The 15,855-nt window shown below is 45.4% G+C and overlaps 1 protein-coding gene across 1 annotated transcript in view; it reads left to right on the forward strand.

Annotated features, from left to right (window-relative positions):
* The window catches only part of LOC126273415 (apical junction molecule-like), a 118,577-nt gene that overhangs the window by 84,053 nt on the left and 18,669 nt on the right, over positions 1 to 15,855 (forward strand). Inside the window, exon 3 of the mRNA XM_049976966.1 lies at positions 5,184 to 5,411. Coding sequence (XP_049832923.1) covers positions 5,184 to 5,411 — 228 coding nt within the window. The remainder of the gene's footprint in view (positions 1 to 5,183; positions 5,412 to 15,855) is intronic.

The raw sequence follows: 15,855 nt of genomic DNA on the forward strand, positions 1-15,855 counted from the left end.
ATGTCTGAACCCAAAATATGTTCCATGACTCTACAACAAATCGATGTCAGTGAAATTGGCCGGTAGTTATATGCATCCGATTTTCAACCCTTTTTATGGATTGCTATGAAGTGGGCCTTCTTCTAGTCCCTTGGAACTTCCTGCAGTTCCAATGGCCTCTGATAGATGATGGATAAGAATGGTGCTATATTTGTAGCATAGTCAACATATAATCTTACGGGGATACCGTCTGGGGCAGATGCCTTCCTGTCGTCTAAGAATCTTAACTGTTTTACATGAACAATGAACAACGAAACATGTTGGCCATCTAATAAAACAGACGTAACCGTATCCGTATGCTGATGATTCAGTTAGGTAGAGACTATTATTATGGTCATATTTTCATTATCATACGGTACACGAAAGACATAGTTCTTTGTTGAATAAAGTCTAAAATTTGCTTCACCAGTGAGTCGTACCGTCAACCAGAATCACCAACAAATTCGATGTGGTTGTGATATAGACTTCATTATGCGAAGAGTACATTCAACGGAGAAGCTGGAGAAAAGTATTTTTTGGACCAACCGAAATCGCTTGGAGTATAAACTGTAAAGTACAATTTCATCGAGGAAATACTGCATAGGACAAAAAGCCGGGAATGCTCAACTTGAAATGAAAGACCATGTAAATTGCAAATACGTCAGACATACCACAGACAAATTCCGTGGGACTATGGTGTGATGGAGCAGAGTAATGAGTAACATTGGGTATCCACCGGAGTAGGTGCACTCACATTGAGAAATTCGTTAACATCGGAAGGGAGCAGCACTCTTCTACTCTTACCCTTCACATCGGACTGCTAACGGCGATGAAGTGTCCAGCTTTGTGGAGTGTCATTAACACAACAGTGTACTGTAAAGGGACGAAAAGTATTTGATTACTGACGACTAGAAATGAAAAGCAAATAATTACCAAGACGTTGGCAGTTACTGCAGAAGGAAGAAAGCTGTCCCGTGCGTTCTTCTGAAGCACAAAATTTTGCCTACGGAAAATTTCATTAAGAAGTGTTTGCTGCTAAGGAAAATGATGGTTGTTAAGAGAATTAATCGTGGAATGGGCAGATATTGTTCGGAATCGGAGCCGTGGCGCTCTGCTCAGTAATAGAGCTACACTCAGACTGAATGTACCACGCACATGAAACAGTGAATGTAGTTGATGAAGTAAAGACGTACTTAGTCGTTATACACAGAGGTATGACTTCATAACTGCAGATATTTGACTGTCGGCGTAAAGAGGCCAGTTAAAGATCGAGTCCAGGAATGCAATTCGGATTGGTTTTCAGAAAGATATCTTGCACTCATTCCATCTATTAAGATTAATAAGCTATCAGTAAGCATAACGAGTGACAGGAATCTGCCCTCATGGGACACAGTATGTCAGTATTCATTGAACAAGGGTTACAAGAAGTGTTGCCTCTCGAAGGTCCTGAGAGAGGTCGCGGCTTTAACTGACACTACCCGTTTTCGATTATATATTTTTCTTTCTCACGCCTGTTCCAAATAAGTGGTTTCATAAACAACCGATTGTCTGTTTTTTTTATCTCTATTATTTCCTCTAATAAACGTAGAAACTGAACAAAGATTGAAAAATGTTGAGTCTCTCAGTTTCAAGATACATAGAATTAAAATATTAAATTACATTGGTAAAGAAAAGAAAAAATAGTCTTTCCGCCGTTCGCAGCTTTTCTCGACTGAATACTACAAAAAATTACAAGTATTCTCCCATGGATTCTAATTTTTTGAAACTCTGCTCAAAAAACATGTTGTAGTCGGGATCATACCAGTATTTGGGCATTAGGAATAGTCAGTACTAAAGGGTGAAAACTGATGTTGAAGAACTTTCGTTTGTGTTAAAGTGTCCGATTTCAGTGGCTGTCAGCAGATACAGACACATTATGTAGGTAACGGGAGCAAATCATGTACTTTATATTTTTATTTCATACTATGAATGAATTCCTAAGTTTTGGATTTATTACTCTAATAATTTCCTTCCTCTTTTGCACAACGCACGTACACGCATCCTTTAAGCCACGACAGACGGAAACAGCGACATTATCGCCTCAGCAACGCTGCACCAGTTCTTATGCCACGTGTGTTTTTTTTTGTCGTTTCCCTCGCTTTTCCCATTTGGTATAATAATGCAATATTTCAGACTAATGCACATTTCGTGAATAAACACTACTCCTTCTTTCAAAAAAGTATTATTTCATAACGAAAGATTTTAGGACTGGTGACATGGCTGATTGTTATCGTATTTTTACTCGGTTATTAGTAAAAATAATAAACACCTGTTATAAACGAGACCAAATAAATACTGAAAAATTCCGGTTATTCAGAACTAAAATACCGGTATCGGTTTCAAACGTTCGGTTTTTGCCGTCCCTATGCCCTGGATACTGACTAGGACAACAAACTTTGGGAGCACAGTGACGAAAATACCGTCAATGACGAAATAGAGACCAGTAGTGGATTTAACAGTGACGTACGAAAGAGCGTGGGTGTGATTTCCGTGTGATTTATTAGTATTACAACGTAAACAAATGTGATGAAGAGTGACGATATCATGAACAGCTTTTGTAAATGAGTATTATCATACATCTTTTCTCTGCTAACAAGGAGACCGTCTGGGAATCGGATTTCTGTATTTCTTTTATATGTGTAGTACTTGAAGTTAAGAGATCGATGCACCTCCCAAAAAAATTTTTAAGGTAAATGATTTTCAAGTTCTGCGAGTTTCTTTATTACCCTAAAGCAGGACTATTTTTTCAAGGCCTTGTGGCTGTGTGGTTGAATGCATGCCGGTCACTTGGGCTGCCCAGGTGGTGAACTCTTTTGTTTTCATCTTCAGGTAGTTTACGCTTCATGGGAATGGTCGTAGGACATCCACCTATGTTTAAGAACTTCAGTCCGCTGGGAAACGAACCGAGACCACCACATGTGGCAAGCAGCAACTCTACCATACAGTCACGCTGCCTTTCGAAAAAATCCTGTTACGTTATCGTATTGAAGATGCTTGGAAAAGTTCAAATTCAGAATTCTCGAGAATTTTTCAGACTTACGTGGAAGAGGCTCCGGATGTTGCTGCCATAGCCCTGAACTTGACGTATCTACCATAAAAATAAAATATTAGAAAAATGCGAGTGCCATGTGGCATGTGTGTATTAGGTTAGTGCATAGTTTGGTAGCGTTTTACAATGAGTTTAGTAACAGCAGCAAATACAATCAGAGAGACCTTAGTCATCAACAATATGTTCTTCAATATTTGCAATAGTCTGCTAATGCTGGGATAAATTTGTGATTCGACGACTGTACAAATCAGATAGCTTTCGCGGAGAAGAAATCGTCGAGACATGTTCGGAGAGCATCTTTATCCGGGAAAGATCGTCCGCAGCTCGTAGCTAGCATTGGTGCCTCTGGATCACGGGGTCCCGGGTTCGATTCTCGGCCGGGTTGGAGACTTTCTCTGCCCTAGGACTGGGTGTGTATATTGTCCTCATCATTTCGTCATCATCATTCGCCACAGTGGCTACATTGGACTGTGTAAAGCACTGGACTGCAGAAGAACTGGGACATTGTACGGGCACTGATGACCGCGCACTTTAGCGCTCCACAGACCGGACATCACCGTCTTCATCGGGGAAGGAAGTTCCTTGAAGGCTGTTCGCTAAAGATGCTGGGATAATCTCAGTTCATCACATGTGCCGGTTCCCATTACAGGTTCTTCTGGAACATTCTTCAACAATGTGGCTCATGGTCTGATTTTCTCCGCAGTGACACTGAGGGGATGGTATTTTACTCCATTTATACAGGAAGTAAGCACATCTGCCATGACGAGTTCTAATCCAATTTAGAGTGGACCACGTTTTGCGTGGTAGGTCAAAACCCGGTGGTTTTTCTGTGATGCAAGGCATATTACGATTTTGCCGTGCATTCCATTTTTCAGACCATGCGTTTGTGATACTGAAACCTTCTTGTGCACAGGTCGTTGCTGTTCTTGTTGGCGGGTTCCTAGATCGAAGCCTATTAGTGTTTGCAGCCTCAATGTCTTGATGGATTGGCAGGGTTCGATTTCCCATGATGTGTTTTTGTATCCACGTACAAGGGCGTCAATACGTCGCAGGTGTGGCGGCGGGATGTGGCTTAATATTGGGAGGCATTGGGTTGGAGTGGGTTTAATTACTCCAGAAATCATCCTTAGAGTGTTATGCAACTGGACATCCACCTTTTTTACACGTGGTCTGTTTAGCCAAATCGGAGCACAGTATTCGGCAGCCGAGAAAACAATTGCTAAAGCAGAGGTGCGGGGAGTGGAGGCCGTTGCTCCCCAGGTAGTAACACAGAGCTTTTGAATAATGTTGTTTCTTGTTTTTAATTTTTAGGAAGTCTTTGATAGGTGCTCTTTAAAAGCTGGTGTTCTGTCCAGCGTCATGCCCAAGTACTTCGGAGTTCTATTGTGCCTGATAATGGTGTTTTGAAATCGAACGTTGAGTTCCTTTCCAGCGAGTTTGTTGTTGAGATGGAAGCAACTAACCTCTGTTTACGAAGCATTTGGTTGAAGTCTCCACTTGCGGAAGTATTCAGCCATTATCTTCAGGTCCTTCATTAGGATGTCCTCAGATGCTTTAATTGTAGATTAATACGTTTAAAAGATCTTCGTCAGACTCCAAAGGTCTTCCTGAACGTGGAGCGCCATTAATGTCAAAGATATCTTCTTTAAATCGTGAAAATCGTTTTCTTACAGTGTTCTGTCCAATAGCAAATGTTTCTGGCGGCCTCCGCTGCTGTCACCCCTCTATTAAATTCAGAAAGAAGAATGTGTTGTAAATATTCCTATTTCTCCACTTGGTACTCCATTTTATAGCGTCCACATCTCCAGTCATTATCTACAAATGACAAAATGTCGATGTCTAAACTCAAATAAGAAATGACAATTGATAAATAGAGTCATAGCAACCGGAATACCAGCATACAAAACAAAAACGCTAGGAACTTGTGCATCACCATAAGTTACCATCTGCTGCTCCAAATTAAGTGCGTGCCTCATATTCGGATGCGGCTTATGATGGGGAGAGTACGCTGGCTATTTCGTTACGTTCGGCTGACACGTTGAACCTGTCCACCAGTTCGTGTTCCTGTGGCCGGCAGGACCGCGCGCGGCGCGACGCGGAGGCGCGCCAGCTGGCGGAGGCGAAGCGGCTGCAGCAGTACCGGCTGCGCATCGACGAGCTGCGCGGGCACCGGTCGCGGCTGCTGGCGCAGGAGGCGGTCAAGGGGCAGCTGTGCCAGATAGAGGAGCGCCAGCGGCTGCGCCAGCTCGAGAGGGAGGAGGCGCGGTTCTGGGACGAGGTCATGCGCAAGGAGGTCCAGGCCAAGGTGAGCAAGAAGCCAGTCACCCAGCGTATGGCGTGAGACTGCGATTAATGTTAATTCACAAAACGTTCGTGTACAGCTTAGTGGCAGTACCGTCTCTTTGACTCTTGGTGTGGTTTGTAACTAACGAGAAACTAGAATTAAAACATAAAGAACAGAAGCTAAACGCACTACATACAAATACACTAATGGGGGGGGGGGGATGGGGGGGGGATGGGGGGGGGGACTGAGACGCTGACATGGAGAGATGTGATCACTATGAAATTTATTCTACCGTTTAGGGACATGACACTACACAAACCATTCGCATTGTAGACCAGTACATGCACTTTAATTTATTCAATTTATTTACTTCATTAACAGTACAGAGTAACCCATCGCCTTGAAATACTTCTGAATCTGATAGCAAAGACTTCTCATTGTTACAGTCTTCTTGGTATACACTTGTTGATGCTTATTTTTAAATAGTATAAAGAACATAATATTCATTGGTGGAACATCTAGAAGGTGCAACAGGTCTACTAAAGTGACTGCTTACACCACGCTTGTCCACCCTACTCTGGAGTATTGCTGTGCTGTGTGGGATCCGCATCAGGTGGGACTGACGGATGGCATCGAAAAAGTGCAAAGAAGGGCAGCTCGTTTTGTATTATCTCGAAATAGCGGAGATAGTGCCACAGACATGATACGTGGATTCGAGTGACAATAATTAAAACAACGTTTTTCGTTGCGGCGCAATCTTCTCATGAAATTTCAATCACCATTTTTCTCCTCCGATTGCGAAAATATTTTGTTTCCACACAGGGAAAAATGATCATCACGATAAAATAAGAGAAATCAGGGATCACACAGAAAAATTTAAGTGCTCGTTTTTCCCGAGCGACGTTCGAGAATGGAACCGTAGAGAGACAGCTTGAAGGTGGTTCATTTAACCCTCTGCCAGGACTATATTGTGAATAGCATAGTAATCATGTAGATGTAGATATATAAAGATTTCTCTGACGTTACAGCGAATTGAATGCTTAACAATTGTTAAAATGGTTCCATATTATTTGTTGCTACCTAGTTGATGAGAATAGCATTTATACATTGCAAATGTCAAAGAAAAAAAGTAAATGTAACACAATGACCGTGCTTAGGAATAATTTGTAATGTAGAGACAGCATGTTGGTTAGTAATGGCCTATTTCTATCTATTTCAGATGATAACGTCTCGGTACAACCTCGAGCTATTCTCATCTGAAATGATTTGCCCTAATGTATGTTTACACAGATTAAATGCTATTTGATCACTTCATACATGGAATACATGAATTTTAGTATGTTGTGCCAGTGTTTATTTGTTTTTATGATTGTTGTGTTGCTTGTGACTGATGTGGCATGCAGTGTCATACATTGTTGGTGTGCTCCCTTACATGTTGAACTCTTCTGAGTCATGTTCACATAGTGTTCCTTCCTCGGTTTCGGAATCTGTGGTCGTGTTTGTGTCCTCCCATGTGGTTTGCTTTGTTGTTTGTGCTTGTCTATGCCTCCTTCCATAAGGGTTTTGGTGCTTGTATTCTTCGTGTAGAGTGTTCGATACAATATCGGCTACGCTATTTATTGTGTTCCAGTCATGGGGATTACGTATTTTTCTGGCGATGTCATTGTCGTTCTGTACAGGTCTCACTTGTGCTAGCGTGTTGCACATCAGTGTGACATGTTCTGATGTCCCAGTTTCTCCACATACGCATACTTCATCGTTAGTTAGTCCCATACGGTTTAAATGTACCGGACACGGCCCGTGGCCCGTCAGGAAATGGGCCGACATGTCCCAGTTGTAGTGTTTCGTGTACATCAGGAAAGAAAGAGTGTACTTGGCGATCCTTATCGGATGCATCCCACACTCTCTGCCTGTTTGAATCCGCCATTGATTCATTTGTGTTTTTGTTCCTAATGTCGGTTCCCGTAATTTCGATGACTTTATCGACCGTGTCCCTCTTAAGCCAGTAAAATGCAGCTCTATAAGGTATTGTTATGTCTATAGGGCAGGTCCCCATCACAACACACTGTTCCTCTAGTGACGTGGTGATGAAAGCTCCGCTCATTCTCAGGAGTACACTACGTTGACCTCGTCTTGCAATTGTCTTGTTAGTCTGTACGTTCAGTCTGTGAGCCCAAGCAATTGCATCAAAGCAAGAGATGGATTCAAATATCTCAATGTGGTAGGTCCTTATCGTATTAATAGGTAATTTGTATTGAGTTGTGTTTAGTCTTGCTAGTTTGTGCATAATTTTGGAGGCTTTGTCAATTGTCAATTTTATATGGTGGTTGAAAATCTGTTTTTCGTCTAGATACAGTCCGAGATAACGTGTGGCTTGGTTCTTCTGTCTGATTGTATTGTTCAATTTTAGAACTGGATTCCTCCATAATTTATTTGCTTTGCACCAACTGTTATTTTTCTCAAGCAGTTGCGTGCCTTTTGTCTCTAGTACTGCTCTTGAGTTGGCTGAGACAACTACGAGCAGGTCATTTGAGTAAGCCACCACACCTCTTACCTCATTGTCCAGGGTGTTCAGCAAGGGCTCGATAGTGATATCCCAGAATACTGATCCGCACTTCGAGCCCTCTGGACATCCTGTTTTGGTTGGCAGGAGAGCCAACCGTGTTTTTCTAAAGGAGGCCGAAATGCACGCGTCTCAGCTCACGCAGGCTGGCGTGGGGTCTGGAACATGACAAGGGAATTACAATTGAGAGAAACGGACGTAGCTGGTGGAATACTTAACTTTAATCCATAAATGGAGAACGTCGCTCTTTGTGGTACATGATTCACAATATCAGTAGTACGGATACTGGCGCCTTGCTAGGTCGTAGCAAATAACGTAGCTGAAAGCTATGCTAACTATCGTCTCGGCAAATGAGAGCGTAATTTGTCAGTGAACCATCGCTAGCAAAGTCGGCTGTACAACTGGGGGGAGTGCTAGGAAGTCTCTCTAGACTTGCCGTGGGGCGGCGCTCGGTCTGCAATCACTGATAGTGGCGACACGCGGGTCCGACGTATACTACCGAACCGCGGCCGATTTAAAGGCTACCACCTAGCAAGTGTGGTGTCTGGCGGTGACATCACATCTCTCCCCCGAAAATCGGCGTACGGTTGCGGAATAAGGCTTTCGCCCGCCGTGGGGAGGACCGCATGGTGACGTATGCGACGAGGTGGGGAGCCTAACAACAGGCGAGGCTGTGCCACCCGCACCTGCCATTCGGACCGCGGGGAGCTAGGAAACGCCTGAAAACCTGCTCCAGGGTGCACGCCAACATGCGGTGTATGCGCCCGTAGAGAGACAGGAGGGGCCGAAGGGTCGACGTCCATCGGGCCGGGGCACCCGACGGGCGAAGACGACATATGGTCCGGAGCGGGCAAGAGTTCCATGTCGGAGTACAACTGGTCACTGGAAGCGATCGGCGGCACGTGTCCCAGGGATGCGCCCGGCGGTTGCAGCGACGCGTCCACTGCGGGCGTCGCCGGCGGGAGAACAGGCGGCTGCGGCGGCAGCGGCGGCGGCGGCGGCGCGTCACCATAGGGCAAAATGGAAGGCAGCGTCGGTAACACCTGGGGCTGAGGCGAGCCAGTAGATTGGTCCCCGGCGCGCTGACCGGACGGCACCGTCGCTGAAAGCAGACGTCGCCTGGAGCAAAAGCAGGTGTGTGCCGCTGCACAGGAACCTGATGCGGCGGATGTAGCAAAGACATCAAGGTTCGATGATTACGACCGTGGAGCAACTCAGCCGGCGAGCGACCATCTCGGGGCTGAGAGCGATACGAGGACAAAAAGAGCAATAACGCGTCCTCCCGAGAATGCGACTCTTTCAACTTCAACATCTGTGACTTGAAAGTCCTGACCAATCGTTCAGCGGCACCGTTTGACTGTGGCGAAAACGGCGCGGACGTCAGATGTTGAATACCATTGGCCTTGCAGAATGACTGAAATTCTGCGGACATTAATTGTGGGCCATTGTCGGAAACAATAGTCGGTGGAAGACCTTCAATGCAAAAGATAGCGGATAACGCTTGGATGGTGGCAGATGACGCCGTGGAAGACATCCGGACAAGAAAAGGAAATTACTGAATGAATCTACCACAACCAACCATCGAGCATTCCAGAATGGACCAGCAAAATCGATGTGTAAGCGTTGCCAAGGGGAAGTGGCTTTTGGCCATGCAAAGAATTTCCGCGGTGGTGCTGATTGTTGTTGGGCACACACCATGCAAGAAGAGCACATATTCGTAATCGCGGCATCGATTCCGAACCAAGTACAGTGCTGACGGGCAAGTTGTTTCGTCCTCATTATACCCCAATGTCCTTGGTGGAGAAGCTGTAAGACAGAGGACTGTAACGAACGTGGCACCACGACCCTGGATTGATCATTATCAGAACGCAACAGCAAAACACCACGTCGTACAAAAAGTCTCTCCTTGTGAGCAATAAATCGGCGAACCAACGGGTCCCCGATCCTTGACTTCGACAAGGGCCATTGCGTAGCAACAAAACGCAGAACGGGAGCAAGGACAGGGTCGGCAGCTGTGGCTGTAGCTACACGACGAAAATCAATCGGAAACGATTCGACCACGTCATCGGTTTCCGCATCAATGAACATGCAAGCAAGTTCAGAGGAATCGAATGCCCTATCCTCAGCAACAGGCAAGCGGGACAACGCATCGGCGTTTCCGTGCTTAGCAGTGGACCGATACAAGATATTGTAGCGGTACTGCGAGAGGAAAATAGACCAGCGAATGAATTTCTGTGCTGCACTTGGAGGTACAGGCTTGGTCGGATGAAAAAGCGATGTCAATGGTTTGTGGTCTGTGAATATGGTAAAGTGACGACCATACAAGAAATAATGAAACTTTGTAACACCAAATACGAGAGCCAATGCTTCTTTCTCGATCTGTGAATAATTTCTTTGCGCAGACGAGAGCAATTTGGACGCAAAGGCAATAGGGCGATCATGCGATCCATCTCTGTGCGCAAGCACAACACCGATCCCGAAATCCGATGCATCCACCATCAACAAGAGGGGCTTCTGGGGATCGAATGGCGTAAGGCAAGTATTGGAAAGCAACGCCGATTTCAACTGGCGAAAGGCGCGTTGGCATTCCGTCGTCCAGACGAACGGAACACCTTTACGGCGTAAGCGATGCAGCGGAGCTGAAATGTAAGAGGCGTGTGGCACATATTTATTATAATAGTTGATTTTTCCCAGCACATTCTGTAGCTGCTTCAAATTCTGCGGCGAAGGCAAGTCTTGTATGGCACGAAGGTGCGTGGGACTGGGATATATGCCTTAGGCATTGAGTACATGGCCCAAATATGGCAAGTCCCGAGTAAAAAACACACATTAGTCCTTCCGCAAGTGAAGACCATTTTGTCGCAAGACCTGAAATAATGTTCTGAGAGTAGCCAAATGTTCTTCTTCCGTCTTTCCAGAGATCACAATATTGTCCAGATAATTTGCTGCAGTAGGGACCGACGCACAAACAGTTTGTAGATATTGCTGAAACAATGCAGGGGCGGATGCACACCCGAATGGCAGTCGTTTGAATCGATAGAAATCAAGATGCGTGTTAACCACCAAAACGCGCTGGGATTCTTCGTCCACCGGTATTCGCAGGTACGCATCTGCTAGGTCCAACTTCGAAAACTATTTACCCGGGCACAGTTTGTCAAAACGATCTTCCGGGTGGGGTAAAGGAAAAGTTGCAATCACTAGTTGTGGATTCACTGTTGCCTTGAAGTCCACACAAAGTCTCAATTTGCCGGAAGGTTTTGGCAAAATGACTAAGGGTGATGCCCAGAGAGAAGCCTGCACACGTTCAATTACATCTTGTGATTCCAAATCGTGTAATGTTTTTGCGACCTCATCACGCAATGGGTGGGGAACATTGCGCGCTCTGAAAAATTTCGGTTGCGCGTTTACTTTCAGTTCCAAATGTGCTTTATAGTTCTTGGCGCAACCGAGGCCCCGTGCCAAAATGTCTGCAAATTCTTCACATAGACGAGAAACACTGTCGGAAGGCACAGTCTGGTTCACTGAGAGGACCTGATTTACTATAGACAAGTTAAACAACTGAAATAAATCGAAACCAAACAAGTTCACTGCAGAAGAAGAACGAAGGACGTAAAATGACACAAGTTTTGTTTGTCCTTTGTATGTTGCCAGAAGGCTGCACTGTCCTAACACAGGAACATCTTGACCGGAGTAGCTATGTAGCGTAACATTTGCGGCACACTACGGAGGTGTGCCCAGCAGTTTGTAAGTGTCTTGATTGATCAGTGAAACTGCAGCTCCGGTATCGAGCTGGAATGGTATCACTTTGCCGTTAATGTCCAAGTCTATAAAAAGTTTATTGTCCTGCTGACGACAAGAGCGACTGTCTCGTGCAACGTGAACTGACACTGGTATATAACCACTTGCGACTTGACGGCAGTTCAGGCGATGTCGACGCACACTATTTTTGGGACGAACACAGTCACTGTTAGAGAGAGTGGCACTGCGCGGAGTGGAATGAACTACATGAATTTCCATGGGCAAAGTTTCGCGAGCCTGAGTATCCTTGGTTCGATTACGATTCCGGCGCGAAGCAAAGGGCCGGGAACGGTTTTGAGCTGCCGATCTGAGTTTTTTCTGGCAAACACTCTGAACATGTCCTTTTTTCTTACAATAAAAGCAAATAGCTTGGCGTGACGGGCAATTCTCACGCGAATGTTTAGTGGCGCAACGTGGGCATGATTTTATCACTGCATTTGCTTGCCGGCGCTGCAAACGTGGCTGAGAGCCTGGCGGCAGCGGCGCGGCCGGGCGGGAGGACTGTTTACTGGTCCGTGCAGCTCGCCCGGCGGGCCGGTGAACCTGACACACTGCTGGCCAAGTTTCAAATGAGTCCTGAGCAAAGTCAAGTGTGTCCTGCCGATCCAATATGTCCATCACTTGTTGAAGAGAGGGATTTACGAGTTTCAAAATCTGTTCCTTTATACGAACATCAGAAACGTTCTGTGCAATTGCATCACGTACCATAGTATCTGAATAAGGGAGTCCACATTGACACTCAAAAGCACAATCCCTATTAAGGCCTTGCAAGGTTGCAACCCACTCCCGATTAGTCTGACATGGCGTACGTTTTGTACGAAAGAATGTATACCGTTTGGCAACTACATTGACTGATTCTTTGAAATATGCATCTAATGCAGACAAAATGTTTTCGTAGGACAGAGTTGCTACGTCGCGTCGGGGAAATAATTTGACTATCACACGGTACGTATGTACCCCGACGGAGGAAAGGAGAAAAGGCTGCCGCTCGTTACCTTGAACTCTGTAGGCGGCGAGATGGAATCCAAATTGACGTGACCACACCGTACAGCTTTCCAGAGCAGCATCAAAAGGTCGAAAAGTGGGTGCAACAGCGTGTTGTGGCTGCGTTAGCGGTGAAGCGGCTGCTGCCGCATCGTTTTGCATCGCACGTTGACCCTGGACGAGCTGTCCAAGGGCATCCAGTAAGGCCTGCTGATTCTGTAAGCGATAAAATTCGGACAGTACATCTGGAGATTGTGGCGAAGCCATACACAAGTAAATCAGGGCAATTTAGAAAAGAACGCGGTATTGCCTCGTCGCCAATGATGTGGTTGGCAGGAGAGGCAACCATGTTTTTCTAAAGGAGGCCGAAATGCACGCGTCTCAGAACACGCAGGCTGGCGTGAGGTCTGGAACATGACAAGGGAATTAGAATTGAGAAAAACGGACGTAGCTGGTGGAATACTTAACTTTAATCCATTCATGGAGAACGTCGCTCTTTATGGTACATGATTCACAATATCAATAGTACGGATACTGGCGCCTTGCTAGGTCGAAGCAAATAACGTAGCTGAAGGCTATGCTAACTATCGTCTCGGCAAATGAGAGCGTAATTTGTCAGTGAACCATCGCTAAAGTCGGCTGTACAACTGGGGCGAGTGCTAGGAAGTCTCTCTAGACCTGCCGTGTGGCGGCGCTCGGTCTGCAATCACTGATAGTGGCGACACGCGGGTCCGACGTATACTACCGGACCGCGGCCGATTTAAAGGCTACCACCTAGCAAGTGTGGTGTCTGGCGGTGACACCACACATCCCTTTGTTCCTCTCTTGAAAACCTTCAGTGTACCAGCCCTCTATTTTGCCTCTTCAGTAGTCGAGGAGACTATTGTAGAGGGCACCTGATAGCCTCATTTCCCTTAACCTGGCGAAGAAAGCCCCGGCTTTGTCAATTAGAATGTCAGCCTCGTATTTGTCGCTGATGCTGTTTGTAACTGTCAATGCTTGGTTGACGGCGCTTTCTATTGATCTACCTTGCCTGAAGCCCAACTGATAAGGCGTTAGGCCGAGGAGGCGTCTGTGCGATTGTAAACGGTCACACAGAAGCCTTTCCTGTACCTTGTCGAGAGTGTTTAAGAGACAGATAGGTCGGTAAGTTTTGGGGTCTGTTGGCTCTTTGTCTTGAGATTTCCTGATTATTACTACATTAACAGTTTTTGAGAGGTTTGGAATTCTGGCTGTTAGTAGTGCCTCGTTGAACATGTTGGTAAGAAAAGGTGTGATTTGTGTTACTGTTTGTTTGAATGTTTCTGAAAGTATTTTGTCTGGTCCGGGTGCTTTTCGGTTTTTAAGCCTGCTGATAGCCTTCCCGACTTCTTCTTGCGTGAATGGCATGGTTACACTGTCACTGATGTATGGTTGCCTCATGTTCTCTCTCATGTTAGTGTGGTGTCGCTCGTCTTGTGTGGGGTCTTCGTCTGGGAGGACTGTTCAGAAGATATTCTGCTGTGCTTCTCCATCCTCTGGTCATTTTGCCGTCAGCTTGTTTTAGTGTTGACAGAACTGTCGGTGTCTTAACTCGTTCTGTTTCTGTCTTGAATGGTTGTCTTCAGATGTCGTTCTGTAGCTGGGTTTTTACAAAATTGGTCCAGTAGTCTTGCCTTGTTGTCTTTAGTTGTTTTTGGTATTTCTGTTTAGCGTCACGATACAGGTCAAGTCTTATCTGTCTTTCACGAGCTGTCTTTGCTTGTTGCTAGTACTTTCATTTATCCTGTGAATTCTTTCTTAGTCTTGCCAGTTCTGTCGTCCACGGTTGTTTCTGTCCCCATACAGTTTTTGGGAGTGGTATAGCTGCTTTCTGTGCTCTTTGTAGGCCCTCTGTCAGTACATGCGATTTGTAATCTATACTGCCTTGAACAGTGTGTAGTGATGACGCCTCAACAATATCTCGAACATATTGCCAGTCGGCTCTTCCTATGAGTAGATGCTGCTGTTCGTGGTCCATGTTATGTGTATTGATATATCTGTGTGTGGTTATGATGATTGGGTTGTGGTCGTTGTGTGTGGCTGTATCTAATACCTCCATGTACAGCCTATTGGAAGTGGTTTTGCGTTCCCTAGGCAAAGGTCTATGTTACTTACACCACAGGCGTCTCCGCGGTAGGTAGGTGGCTGACCCTCCCTATTCAGCTGCATTCATTTACCACGTCAAGCACTAGTTGCTCTCTGTCGTCAGTTCTATATGAGTTCCATTAGGGGGATTTTGCATTGATATCAATTAGAATGAGCAGCCTTTTTCTTTCTGAGGGTCGTGCAATGTTTTTTATTCTGTCTAAGAAACGTTCTATATCTTACGAGTACTGAGCGTAAATAGACGACATGAGCCATATATCCTGTCCGTCTGTTATTTCTGCTGTGGCCATGTGTTCAGAGCAAAACTGGGTGATCTGTGTTACTATGAGGTTTTTATTTACTACTATTACCGCGGCTTTCGCGTTTGGTGTTCCAGCTTTTGTGATGTAAAGTGAGGGGAGCCCTGAAATTTTCCCGCCTCGCAGAAAAGGTTCCTGAACGCAGGTGATGTCTCATTTTGTTTCTTCCAAGAGCCTACCTAGATCCATGTTCACTAGTGGACTGCCCTGGCAATTTAGTTGTATTACCTTCAGAAGGGACATCTAGTGAAGGAAAAACACTTGGGTGTGGTTTCTTTAAAATACAGAAACACACGTCCATGTGCCCTCACAAACTCCTTGTATAGTTTCTCTAGGTTTAGGTCCTCTCCCCTTCGCGCACATGAAGCTTACATAGCTCTTTGGAGCTCGTTGGCGGATTTTCAACTCTTAGTATCATCCTTTCAGTTTGTTCTGTTGTTGGAAGGCAGATTTTATCTCCGTTTTCATGCTTAGTTCGTTTTACATAGCAAAGAACTGCTTGAAATACATCCCTGTTTTCTAGTCTGCTAAGCCATAGGTTAACTTCTAAGTTTTAGTAGTTTACGTAATTAACGGTTTTCAGCTTGGGGTCCTTGGTTGTATCTGGTTGGTGTTCTTGACTTTTTGTTTGTTGCTCCGACTTCGAGTAATTTTGTAATGTAGCACGTCTTTCCTGCTTTGTGGTTTCTGGCAG

Source organism: Schistocerca gregaria, chromosome 5 (genome assembly GCF_023897955.1).
Source record: "Schistocerca gregaria isolate iqSchGreg1 chromosome 5, iqSchGreg1.2, whole genome shotgun sequence".
NCBI classification, from domain to species: domain Eukaryota; kingdom Metazoa; phylum Arthropoda; class Insecta; order Orthoptera; family Acrididae; genus Schistocerca; species Schistocerca gregaria.